At 31.5% G+C, this 13,232-nt stretch overlaps 2 protein-coding genes across 2 annotated transcripts; both read right to left on the bottom strand.

Moving 5' to 3' along the window:
- Positions 1-6,255: 6,255 nt before the first annotated feature.
- On the bottom strand, positions 6,256-8,562 carry HELRODRAFT_79989 (hypothetical protein; the record flags this gene model as incomplete). The annotated part of the gene is made up of 6 exons (XM_009020076.1): positions 6,256-6,380; positions 6,505-6,778; positions 6,985-7,065; positions 7,348-7,534; positions 7,810-7,939; positions 8,400-8,562. Coding segments are annotated over 6 exons (960 nt in total), but the record flags the coding sequence as incomplete, so codon positions are not given.
- Positions 8,563-10,457: 1,895 nt separating this feature from the next.
- HELRODRAFT_173469 (hypothetical protein) lies at positions 10,458-12,107 on the bottom strand (the record flags this gene model as incomplete). The annotated part of the gene is made up of 4 exons (XM_009020077.1): positions 10,458-10,758; positions 11,042-11,151; positions 11,472-11,671; positions 12,026-12,107. The coding sequence occupies 4 exons, from the start codon at positions 12,105-12,107 to the stop codon at positions 10,458-10,460; spliced, it is 693 nt and encodes a 230-aa protein (XP_009018325.1).
- Positions 12,108-13,232: the final 1,125 nt, after the last annotated feature.

Genomic DNA, 13,232 nt, shown 5'->3' on the forward strand with positions numbered 1-13,232 from the left:
CCATCACAACTATCATCATAACTACCATCATAAAAACCATCATCACAATCATCATAAGGGTCATCAGCAGCCACATGAAACGAGAGATGTCGTGGTGTGGTGAACGAATGTATGGCGAGGCTGACGCGTAAACTTCCTATTGAAAGAAAGTCCGAGATGTCAGCGTTGCCACCGCGCTACGTCAACAATAGGCGCGACATCCATCGACGGATTGTCCACAAGAAAACCCGTACGTTGACGAATCAATGATGAATGCTGCCCTTCATCCTCCGTGTGCCTAGCAAGTGCCGAAGAGAGCGCACGTGCCATGAAAGCGCCAAAATGAGCGCGCTTTACAGACAGATGAGAATGAAGTAATGAACGAATGATTAAATGAACGAATGATTAAATGAACGAATGATTAAATGAACGAATGATTAAATGAACGAATGATTAAATGAACGAATGATTAAATGAACGAATGATTAAATGAACGAATGATTAAATGAACGAATGATTAAATGAACGAATGATTAATTAACAAACAGAACGAGCTAAAGATTACGAATGGTAATATGAAACAAAAAAAATAACACCAAGGAGTTAAGGGGTAGAATAGTAGTCCCTGCTTACGTACGTAATAAATTACTTTAAACACCCTAGCTTATGACACTTGTAATGTCTAATAAACCTCTCAATCTCAAACCGCATGAATTAGCTTACTTATTGTAAATTATTAACTCACATCTCACATTTGTATCTCTGATGAGTTAATCTACAATCTCAGGTAGGATATAGAGAAAAACTGAAACCTGCCACAACAAAACCACGAATGACCAACAAACGAATGACGGTCGCGGGCGAGCGGTTGGCGCGCAAACGTATGATTATGAAACAAATGGTTACATAAAACAAAAAAACACACCAAAAAGTTGAGTGGTAGGATAGTAGACCCAGCCTACCTACGTAATAAATTACATTAGAAACCTTAGCTTATGACAGTAGTAATGACTAATAAACCTCTCAATCTCAAACCCCATGACTTAGCTTACTTATTGAAAATTATTATCTCATATCTAACATACCCATGTCTGATTAGTTAATCTATTAATACAATCTCAGGTAGGATATAGAGAAAGAGTGAAACCTGCCACCACAAAACATTGAATGACCAACAAACGAATGACGGACGCGGGTGAGCGGTTGGCGCGCGAACGTATGATTATGAAACAAATGGTTACATAAAACAAAAAAACACACCAAAAAGTTGTGGTAAAGTAGTAGACCCTGCCTACCTACATAATAAATCACCTTATGACACTTGTGATAACTAATAAACCTCTCAATCTCAAACCCCATGACTTAGCTTACTTATTGAAAATTATTAAGTCATATCTCACCTACCTATATCTGATTAGTTAATCTAATAATACAATTTCAGGTAGAATATAGAGAAAGAGTGAAACCTGCCACCACAAAACATTGAATGACCAACAAACGAATGACGGACGCGGGCGAGCGGTTGGCGCGCAAACGTATGGTGATGAAACAAATGGTAACATAAAACAAAAAAAACACACCAAAAAGTTGAGCGGTAGAACAGTAGACCCTGCCTACCTACGTAATAAATTTCCTTAGACACCCTAGGTTATGAGTTATGACACTTGTAATGACTAGCAAACTTCTCAATCTCAAATTCAATGACTTAGCTTGTTTATTGGAAGTTATTAACTATATCTCGCCTACCAATGTCTGATTAATTAATCTATAATAAAATAAAATCTCATGAAGAAGACAAAGAAAGAGTGAAACCCGCCGCCACAAAACATTGAATGACCAACTAACGATTGAAGGACGGAAGAGCGGTTACCGCGCAAACGCATGATTATGACGCAATTGATAACACAAAACAAAAAAAACACACCATAAAGTTTTTAAAGTAGTATTAGAATAGAAGCCCCTGCTTACCTACGTAATAAACTACCTCAGACACCCTAGCTTATGACGTGTAATGACTAATTATAAATCTCTCAATCTCAAACCCCATGACTTAGCTTACCTATTGGAAATTAACTCACACCTCACCAATCTATGTCTGATTAGTTAACAAATTTAATCTTTAATGTTTAATTTAATCTAACTAAAATAAATTCTCAGTAAGATGGAGAGTAAAACCAGTTACCACAAAAACATCGAATGACGAATAATGAACTAATGGTGAACTAATGACGAATTAATGACGGATGACGAACGAACTAACGAGCGAACGACGAACGAACGCGAACACCGGCACACCTAACCTTTTATGATGCAAATCAGATCGAAATTATGTTAAAGTTAACACGAATCTACAAAATTTGCAGATTAAACTAGAGTTAGCTATGTTAATTAGATAAAACTAACAAACGGACATCAAGAACCCAAACCCCAACGCCAAAAATTCTTGATCTGACCTCTACATATCGTCTGCTACTTATTTATACTGGCTCCATTTATACATTCTTAATATTTCAAATCATTCACTTCTATACAAGCTTTATTTAATGTATACAAAACACTTATATATATTCTTATTATCAATATACGAACTATTCATAATTCGCTCGTCGAAAACTTTCCACATTTTTCTAATTAGCTAGTATTTTTGGAATAACAAGATTGCAACTTCCTGATTGGCTAGTCAGTTTGCGACAGTTGTCTGTCCTATATGCAAGTTCAAACTCAATGCACTCAATGCACTCAACGCACTCAATGAACTCAATGCACTTAAAAATTATTTACCGAAATTTCTGATTGGCTAATTGGTTGACGGCAGCTTTTTTGTTATAACCATATATAGGCATACAAAATTTTGTCTTTTAGGCCTACTTTTTCTTATGTATAATTCACTTTCGCTACGTATATTTGTTTTTGTAAGAATATGTTTTGTAACAAACATTGTTTCATTGTTTCGTATAAGCGTGGTTCGGTCAATTTTCTTTATTGAATTCTATTTTACTTCAGAGTTTCCGACCCATTCTTATATTCTCTTGAAAATTTTGTGTGAAATAGAAATACACGCATAAATACACATACACACACATACAGACACATTTGTTAATTGGTTGGTTTGTATGTGTGTGTGTCTTGTTTTTTGTTCGTTCGTATGTACGCTCGCTCAAGTCTTGCTTAATTGTTTGTATTGCTGTATTGTAGCACTAACATATCATATCTATATTGGTAGATTAACGCATATACAGATACAAACTTGCAAATACACATACAAAGACACAAAACACAAACATACAGAAAGAAACACACACAAACAAATGAGCGGTGAATGGGCAAATTTGTTTTTTTAATATCTGAAATGTTCGTCTGCCGCATTGGTGCAACTAACCAACTAAACGTTTCACATATTAATTTGTCTTCAAATGAATATGGTTTATGATATATAAAGATACAATTTTTCACAAATATATTTTATTTTTGTTCATTCATTCAATCCATTTATATATATGTATATATGTATATTTAATCTGGTTTTAAATAATTTACAATAAACCACAATAAATGAAATTGTTATCTGTGCTATAAAGACTGCTAATTGTTTTGCCTATGTACAACAACCATTGTAACTTCGGCGTGAAAATGTTTTTAAAATTTCTTATCAAAGTGGTGGAAGATGATGTGTCGAAAACTTTAACGAAGCTGACCAACTTGATCATCAATGATAAAAGGAATGCAAACTTAATTTTGGAGTTTATCGCTAATTTGTAGGAGCTTAATTAGTGTTTGTTACCTCATTCTTTTTTAATTAATAAAAAATTATTTAAAAAGCTTCATTCATTTTCATTTCATGGCAACTTATATATACCAATAACGATAACCAAACAAAACGCAATGAGATAAGTTTGATTGGATTAGAGAAGGAGCTTTTATTCAGTACTTATTTATTCTAATTTTTAAAAATGTAACTATTATTTTTCAAACAGAATGCTTAAAAGATGTTTACAAAATTAAAATGTCGAGTGCTCTATTAAAAGTTTTCTCTCACATCATAAAAAAGCACCTCTATGGGCAATGTAACCCCAAAACAAACGCTAGCAACATAGAAACCTGTTTCAACAACACAACAAGTGCAAATGAAAGGTTTTTAAACACTTTAAACTTTGAACAATGGATGAACAAACAATTTCAAACAGCTTGAAAACATTGTGAACACTGGTGTGAACAGTTAGTACATGAAGAGGCTTTAACCAGAGTAAGTAACTACTGTGTGGTGTTGTGTTTTGTCGCTTGCACCTGGTGCAATTTCGAAGAAAGCCTAAATTTGTATTTTTATTTCAAGTTCAGAAAGTTCTAGTTTTTAATATTGAATTGGGTTTTAATATTAACTTGGTAGATTATTGGGCTAATTTGCTAAATATGTATATGCATCTGTGTGTATGTATTTATGTATGTGTGGTGTATGTATGTGGGGTAATCAGCACGATGATTTGACATAGTGGTGCTCCTTTACGATTTATTGAGGTCATAGTTTTTTCTCATTATTTTAATAAGTGCTTAATTATTTATTGTTTTTGGTTAATTATTAATTTTTATGTTGCTTCTTATCTAATTATTGTGTCTTTATAAGATTTATTTGGATTTTAATTTACCTGATTGTTATTTTTATTTCTATTTTCAGAAAATTCTTTGGGATTTTTTATCTTCTGTGAAGAAACGTGATGAGGCAAGTATAAAAGTCGAAGAATTCAAACAACAATAACGACAACATTAATATTGATGATGATATAATCATAATAAAAATAATAATTATTATTATTATAAAAGTTGTTAACTTTAATTAGACATTTATTTTTGCCAATATAAAAAATTTGTGACACTACTATTTTTTAACTCCTCATATCTGTTCCTCATCTCTGTTGCTCTAGCGAAAAATTGTGGATTTGTGGATGGGACAAGATTTGTCAAACTCATCTTCTTCTTCTTCTTTGCCATCCTCTTCCGCTTCTTCATCAGTTTTGCCATTGTTGGTCGAACTAGGTACATCCGTCATATCAAGTTCGAATGTTTTACTTTTCATCATGTACATGTGGTTGTAGGAATGATGATGGTAGATCAATTTAAATGGATCTGCCTGAAGCTCGTTGAATTAGTGAGTGTTATTACCTGCGAATTTGCTTTTGTAAATAGATTATGTGATTCTGGCTCTGATAAAATTGTGGGTACGGAGGAATAAGAATGGTTTCTACTGCTGTTTAAAATTTGACTCTCCGTGTTGTTTACAACTTCAAACATTGAATCGTCTTGTTCTCGATACATAAAAAAGTTTATATATTGAAAGAAATAAAACATACTATACAACATTCAATTATTATGACAAACACTGTTTTCGGTAACTTATTTGATTCATGTAACACTCTTATGAACATTTTTAAAAACTCATTTTTATACGAAAATATATTATAATTGAAAATGAAATATTTCTTTTTAGATAAAATTTAATTTGTTTATAAACTCATATCTAGAATGTGTATTTGTTGACATGTATCACGTCACATACTATAAAACTGTTAATAAAAAAATTAAAAAATTCCATTCTCAAAATCGTACTGGATCGACCAATTCATCTTGCTTGGAATCTGGCAGAAACCACAACAACCATAGCCCTCCGAAAGTCGAGATAATGAAAAAAATATACAACAGAAATCTGTTAATCACATTCGAAATCTCAATCCATAAGCTTTTATTAATCAATAGATCCAATTCAGTATTTAGAGTTTCGTTTATCTGAGCTAAGAGAGGTACCAATCTGACCAACGCAGCTAGATCGTTCATTATGATTTCTAAATCTTCGCTAGGATAAGTTTTTTCAGATTTCAAGATTTTAGGTTTAGTCTGTGAATATTGTTGATTAAAATTTTCATTTAAGATTGTCATCTGTGATTTACGTCTGCAAAAGTAATTTCCAAATTTAGGACTGTGACTATCTGGGTAGATGACTGGATTTTCACTATCAACGCTGAAACTGTTTAAATATTTCAAAGTTTCGAGAAGTCGATTCATTGTTCTGCTGTTTGCATTATGCTCTTCTTTTGCCAGATCACTATCCCAACTACAAATCAGGCGTTCGCGCGCAATCCTGTCTTGAATGACCTTTATAGATTTCTGAATATTTATGTAGAGGAATCGCAGGTGTTCGAAATTTACATTTTTAAACTTGAGGGAGTGAATTTTTTGAGGTATCCACGTCGTTTTGTTACTCATACCGATGATGGTTGCTAATTTATTTAAAATGATGTACTGGAGCCAGTTTGGTGGCGGTTCATCTTCGCTATGATGGTGCAAGATGAGGATAATTATTGTGGTGAAGAGGAAGAGAGAGGACATGAACATGACGAAGACGACGTAGACGGCTGTGTGTAGGTTATTCATCCATTCAATTCATTCATTCATTTCATTTATTCATTCCTCCAATTCATTCATTCCTACCATTCATTCATAAAAAAAATTTTGTGACAAAAATAAAATCTACCCTACTTAAATAAGGAACATAATCGCCGATCTCGGGCAGTACGTAGAACATCGTATCAAGAAAAACAGTAAATGAGAGCAGAACGGTTATACTGAAGCCAATTTTTTTTCTAGTGCCAGTCGGGACCAGGAAAACTAGCTGTGCAAAGACAAACGTCACCACACACGGATATATGAAATACGTGAAGTGGAAGAGGGGGTAGCGTTTCAGGTGCATGATGAAAATTATTTCAGAAAAGTTTGATTTTATTTCTGGGTAGACCCTTTCATTGAGTTTTACCTGGTTTGCATTTTTAGTTTAAGATATCGATAAATATATTTTTAACTTAAGCAGGCAGCATAAATGTTTATTAAAATTATTTAATTTATCTAACGGTGAAAAATAAATAAAATAAATAAAATGTTCAAATGGCGATTTGTATTTTTTAAAAATAGAAGTGAAAATATAGGGAAAAAAAAATAAAAATATAGGAAACAGATTTGTACTCTGGTATCGAGAACGTGCCATTGTTCGTGGGCTGAATGATGTTTCAGATTGATTTTATTGACGGATGCCTTGAATACGACCTGTTTGTTATGTTTTTGGAAAATATCGCTACTTAGGTACTCTTACATTGGAAGTTTGAGAATTTAAATTTCAAAAATTTGTGCGAATCTAACGTTGCTATTGTCTCTTCTTTTTACTTGTTCATCGACAAGGTCTTATTTTAATGAAATTTAAATAATTTAGTCTTATAACCTTACCTGAAATTTTAAAAATATTCAGAAATATTCAGAAAATTTACAAAGATTGTCTGAAAATTTTCAAGAAATTTATAATAATTTGCCAAAAGCAGACACATCACGAACCCATTCGGTGTTATAGGTCCAGCTATCAATATAGATTTGGCACTTTTGCTGGTCGAATGGAAAATACGTGAAGTCTAGGTGACAAAAAACTCTGGTCTCCCTGACGAAATCGAACGATATCTCACCATTGGACTTGATGATCAGCTTTTGAGGTGATTTGTGGTCAACAACAGACAAACTTTCAACTCTGTGGAAAATGTTTGAAGCAAAAAATTTAATGTCAACTTCAGTGTTATTTATATTTTTTTAGTATCTTTCTATATATTTTTTAGTGTCTTTTTTATTTTTTAGTGTCTTTCTATATTTTATTTAGTATCTTTCGTCTATATTTAAATTAGTATCTAACGTTTATATTTTATTTTGCATCTTACGTCCATATTTTATTTAGTATCTTTTGTCTATGTTTTATTTAGTGAGTTTTGTCTATTTGATGAAAATTCACTGATTTAAATAACGTTTTACCCATTTCTGACGGAGATATCAGGAACCCAGACGTCTTTGGCGTTAGTCACGATTGAAGATATGTTGTGGTGCTCGCTCATGTTCCATTTCAGAAAAGAATCTATCCATTTCTGATGAATTTTTTCAATATCTTAAGATCTAATAATGTGTGTGTGTGCGTGTGTGTCTGTCTGTGTGTGTGAGAAGAGAAACAAAAAGAGAGAGAGAGAAAGAGAGAGAAGAGAGTAAAAACGTGACATACAAGTCGAAACATAGAGTTGTTTAGATATGCTGAAGTGTTTTTGTTGCTAGGACAGCTATGATTTTAAATGTTAAAAGTGCCATTTTCTGAATAATAATAATGCCATGATGTCATGAATCTTAATTAAGGATGAATGTATCATTTACCATTTTAATTACTCCTACTATACTCATTGTGTGTTCTCTTTCATTCTGAAATTGAAATAAAATCAAAATCGAAAATTTTTCAAATAAATTTAAAAATTATTGGTATAAATCATACATTTCTCAAACAATTTCACAAACTATCCAGACTAATTCACAAATTATCCAAATTAATTTACAAAAAATTGAAATAAATTTGAGACAACTAACTATAAAGACGATGGTGAACAGGTAGTACTCGACCCAAACTGTGATTGGTGAACTTTTATTGCTGACCGGACGAACGTTCGGGTTGTAATCGTGAAATAAAGTCCAAAAAAGTTGGGCCTCTGAAATAATTTTTGCCTTTTGAAATTTCAAATGTTTCATTGTTCAATTGTTTTTATATTCTCGATACTTTATATTAATTTATCTTATAATGTTAATAACATAAACAAAGTTGTAATTATAAATTGAAATCTTGCTTCATTATTTATACAACTTAAATTTTATATTATTTATAAAAAAAATCGTGAATTGACATAACGCCACTTGTTAAAAACCTTGGCAATTATGTTTGGAGAAATGAACAACCAGCAATATAACTATCAGGCTAAACATCGTACGGCAAAAACTCTTAAATTATTTCCAGAGTTTGATCAATTTTTCAAATCTTACTACCACCAAATTTCAATTTATTAACTATTTATACAGTCAAATTTAAAAACTTCTTATCCATTTATAAATTATTTACACAAAATGATTAAAAAACTTAAATTTTTTATACAAATATAATACGAAATTTATTCATTTAGTACATGAGAAAAACATTTTAAAATGCAAAAACGCCGATCGATTCATTCCATCCAACATCAAAACGCGCATGCATACAGAATAAATTTTCTTGAATGTAAACTAAAAAACAAAAAAGACACATACAGTGACGTAGCCTTAAGGGACTATAGGGCTAAATACTCCGTAAAATAGAAAATATTGCTAGCAGAAGGGCTAAATTGGACAAGAATGTCTAAAAAATTGTAAAAATGATTTAAATAGCAAAATGTAAAGAACGTTGAACAGTAAGCATAAAAAATTCGGCAATTAAAAATAATTTCTGATTCCCCAAAAAAATTGGCTACGCCGCTGCCCACATTCAGATGGTTTTTAGAATATTTAAATAAGTTTACGTTAGTTTGTGCGAAGGAGGAAGATTGTGTTTACTGATGATGAGGACGTGAGTGTAGCAGGTAGAAGCAAAAATCGATTCATCATATTTGATAGTTTTGTGTGTTTTTCATTTATTTGTTTTAGTTCGTTAAAAATTGTAAGTGCTAAGGGGAAAAATTGGTGTAAACATTTTTCGCATATAAAGAATTGTTTATTTAGAAGCTTTCTTGATTGGTGCACTAAGCCAAGTGTTAGAGTTGTTTTTCCAATCGTCAATGTCTGTTTACAAACTATCTTTAATTTGCAAACTAAATATTTAGTTTGAAAATTTTGATTCAAGAATTAATACTAAAAGTTAATTACCTAATGTGTACCTACAAGTCCTTAGTCAAAAACCTTAAAATCTGGTCTATTTTTATCTAATTGACGTCCAAAAAACCGAACACAACACAAAGCAATTATATTTTGTTTGAAGGCGTTCGTTCAAAGCTTAACATTTTTTGGTCCATATATTAGATCTTCTACTTCTGCATTTTTTGTTTTTTCTTTGTATGTCTTATTATTTGCACTTTGTATTCAATTGTTTTACTGCTGTTATACCCGCTCTTGGGAATATCTAAGAGAGAATCATATTGTTGTAAACTTTAACGCTCGTAACTACCAACACCAATGTTATAACTTCAATGATCTTTATATTTCCAACACCAGTGTTGTAGCTTCCAACGATCAAGTATTCGTGATTTCATAGGTTCAAGATTTCCAATAGATGAAGACAGCTGCTTTAAACGCAAACTTTGTTGAACGTTTATTCGAATGCCATCAGTAATAGAAACACCAAATTAATCCAAGTAACTACATAAATCACAATTTCAACTTCGCATCAAACCTCGCTATATGACTTCGCTAATTCTGTCCCTTTTATACAGGAAATTCCGACAATCCAAACATTACAAAGATAATAAATGCTCAAGATAATGATGATTAATTGAAATTAATTATATATCGTAATTCCAACAATCCGGCGGTTATAAAACATAAATAACAACAATGTACAAATGCGTATGTATAACAAAGTAAAATATGTGAAAGTGCAGTTTCATATAAACAAATATTATAATTTAGACAGAATCGTCAATGTCTGATTTTTGGGAGTGACACAACAGCCACATGCCGACAGCCGATGAGACGACGACAGTTACACAAAAGAAAAATCTGTTCACCACGTTCACCATTTCAATCCAGAGACTTTTGTTTGGTATTAGGTTGGTTTCCTTATGGATAACGTCATTCATCTCTTGGAGTAGTTGTTTCAATTTTACCAGTATCTCAACATCATTCATCAAATTGTACAATCGTTCGCTTGGATTGAGTTTTGGTAAAAAACTTTTTTGAATTTCATTCCGTTGCTGAGTAGCTGGTCTTAAGTTTTTGTTTAAAGTTTCCAGGTGTTGAGATTTGTGGCAGTCTAAATAATTTTTTAGCTCAGTGTATGAGTAGATAGATTGAAAACATAACGCCAAATTTTTTTTGCAGCTACTGAAATATTTCAAATGTTTCATCTTCTCAATCAGCTCATTCAACAACTCGGCAGTTTCACACTTTTCACGTTCATACTACTCTACAAAATCATTGTAACGAACTCTAAAACGTTCTTCTCTGATAGCCTGCCCACTCTTAAATTTGACTCTGGATACATACATACCCATTCCTGACAGAGATCTCAGGCTTCCAGACGTCACCAGCTTTTAACACAATTGACGTCTTGTTACCGTAGTCACTCTTATTCCATGTCAAAAATTCATCAACCCATTTCTGAAATTTCAAAAAAGTTATTTTTATCCGAATTTAAATGAAAGTATTCCTATTTATTTTGAATTTAAAATAGAAATAAATAAGTCAAAATAGTTTTTAAAGTTTTGTGTTTTGTAAAATTTGCCTACAACGATCATTATTCCTAAAGTATTCACCTCGTACTTTTTTCATTCTGAAATGAAAATTTTTTAAAAATTCGCCAAGAAGCGCTTTATTAACTAAATTTGATGAAGTTTTAATTTAAATGAATAAATATTTAACAAATTAATTAAATAAAAATACAATTAACAATTGAAATTATTTAAAACTAATGCACAAACGATGGACTTGATAGAGTAGAGAATATAGTCCACAGTGACATAGACTGGAGTGTTTTCGTTAAAGACAGGTCTCATTTTTGAATTGTATTTCTTGAAAAGATTCTTTAAAAGTTGGGCTTCTGTCAAAATAAACACAAAATAAACTGTTAGTGCAACGGTTAAAGCACTTGGCTGTACTTTGACGAAGGTCTCGAATGGACCTGGTTCAAATGTTAAAAATCCCTGTCTTATTACATTCACTGTGTGTGATACGTTGATACATTAGAGCAGTGCATTTTATAATTAAATAAATATAGCTTAATAATTAACTCAAGTGATAAATATTTTGAATGATTCATATTAAATAGATTAAAATGTAATGAAATGTTGGTGTTTTCACATGCATGTCAAATTTTTATGCTTTGAATTAATTTATATAATTTTATTCGCAAAAATAATAAAAATTTGTAAATGAATAAACACAAAAACAAAACATACAGTTCTTTTTTCAAAATTTTGTCACAAAAAAGTGTACGTAAAATAACAGAGCACAATACAATACAAAAATATATAACCTTGACAATGTAGTGCTGAGAATTGAAATATACATGCTACGACAACCGATGAAGCCAATTGAAACATTATAATTGGAACCATTATTAAGTTTGAGAACTGAAGAACGAGAATGTTTATATAAAAAACAGAAGAACTGAAATGATTTAAATTTAATCAATTTAATTGTTTACTCAAAATATAACAAAAAAACCATAATAATTTATAGAATGCATCTCCTGTGTATGAAAAAATAAGAAAATAAATTAATCAATTAAAGTATTAAGAACTTATAGAATGAACAGATAAGTGCGTGTTTAGTTTTTTTATTGTTTGAGTTGTTTGCAGATGAAGAAAAAATGTTCAGGTAGGAAACAAAATCAATATAATTTATTTTTTTTTTTTACAAATTTCGAGTTTTTTTTATCTCCATTCAATTAGTTTGAGTTTTGCCACGAGAAAAAAATTTATAATCTTTATGTTGATGGTTGATACTAATTAGAAAATTATTAGAAAAGCTTAGTATTTTTGTAACTAGAGTGATTGTTAAACACGTTTGAAAATTTTGACAGTTTTATTACTTCATTTGAAAAAATACTTCAATTTGAGTTTATTGAAAGAAACATAAGAGATCACGCAGTTGACAATTTATTTGAAAATAAAATAACATATATAATAAAAAGAATCTCCAACCACAACTACGCCAATATTTCCAAATTTAATTCTGTATTTTCCAGGTTCAGCCGCATGTTTGAACACTCTTATGCTAAATCTGCGTTTGTCAATTCTGGTCCTTATCTCTGAAACTCTCTACCTACCTCCTTCTCTGACTACTTCTCCATCAACTATAAAGTTCAGAATGTATCTCCACACTCATCTGTTTGTTAAAATCATTGAAATGGCGCTTTATAAGCTACTTAATTGGCTGATTGATTGGTTGATTGATTGACTGAATGATTGATTGATTGATTGAAATATTGTCTGTACCCGATAAATGCTAAATAAGATAAAGATATCACCGAGGTCATCATTCTTTTCTAGGTGACGTCATTCAGTTGATGGCCTAACGAGTGGGTCGACAGATTTTGGCCCGGAAGTCGGTAGAAACCACAATAAACTGAAGCCTCCGAAAATTGAAACGATGAAAAATATTAAAAATAAAAGTCTGTCTACTACGTTCGCGATTTGTATCCATGATTGTTTGTTTGAAATGACGATCGATTCTTCTTT

Source organism: Helobdella robusta (assembly GCF_000326865.2).
Source record: "Helobdella robusta unplaced genomic scaffold HELROscaffold_26, whole genome shotgun sequence".
NCBI lineage: Eukaryota > Metazoa > Annelida > Clitellata > Rhynchobdellida > Glossiphoniidae > Helobdella > Helobdella robusta.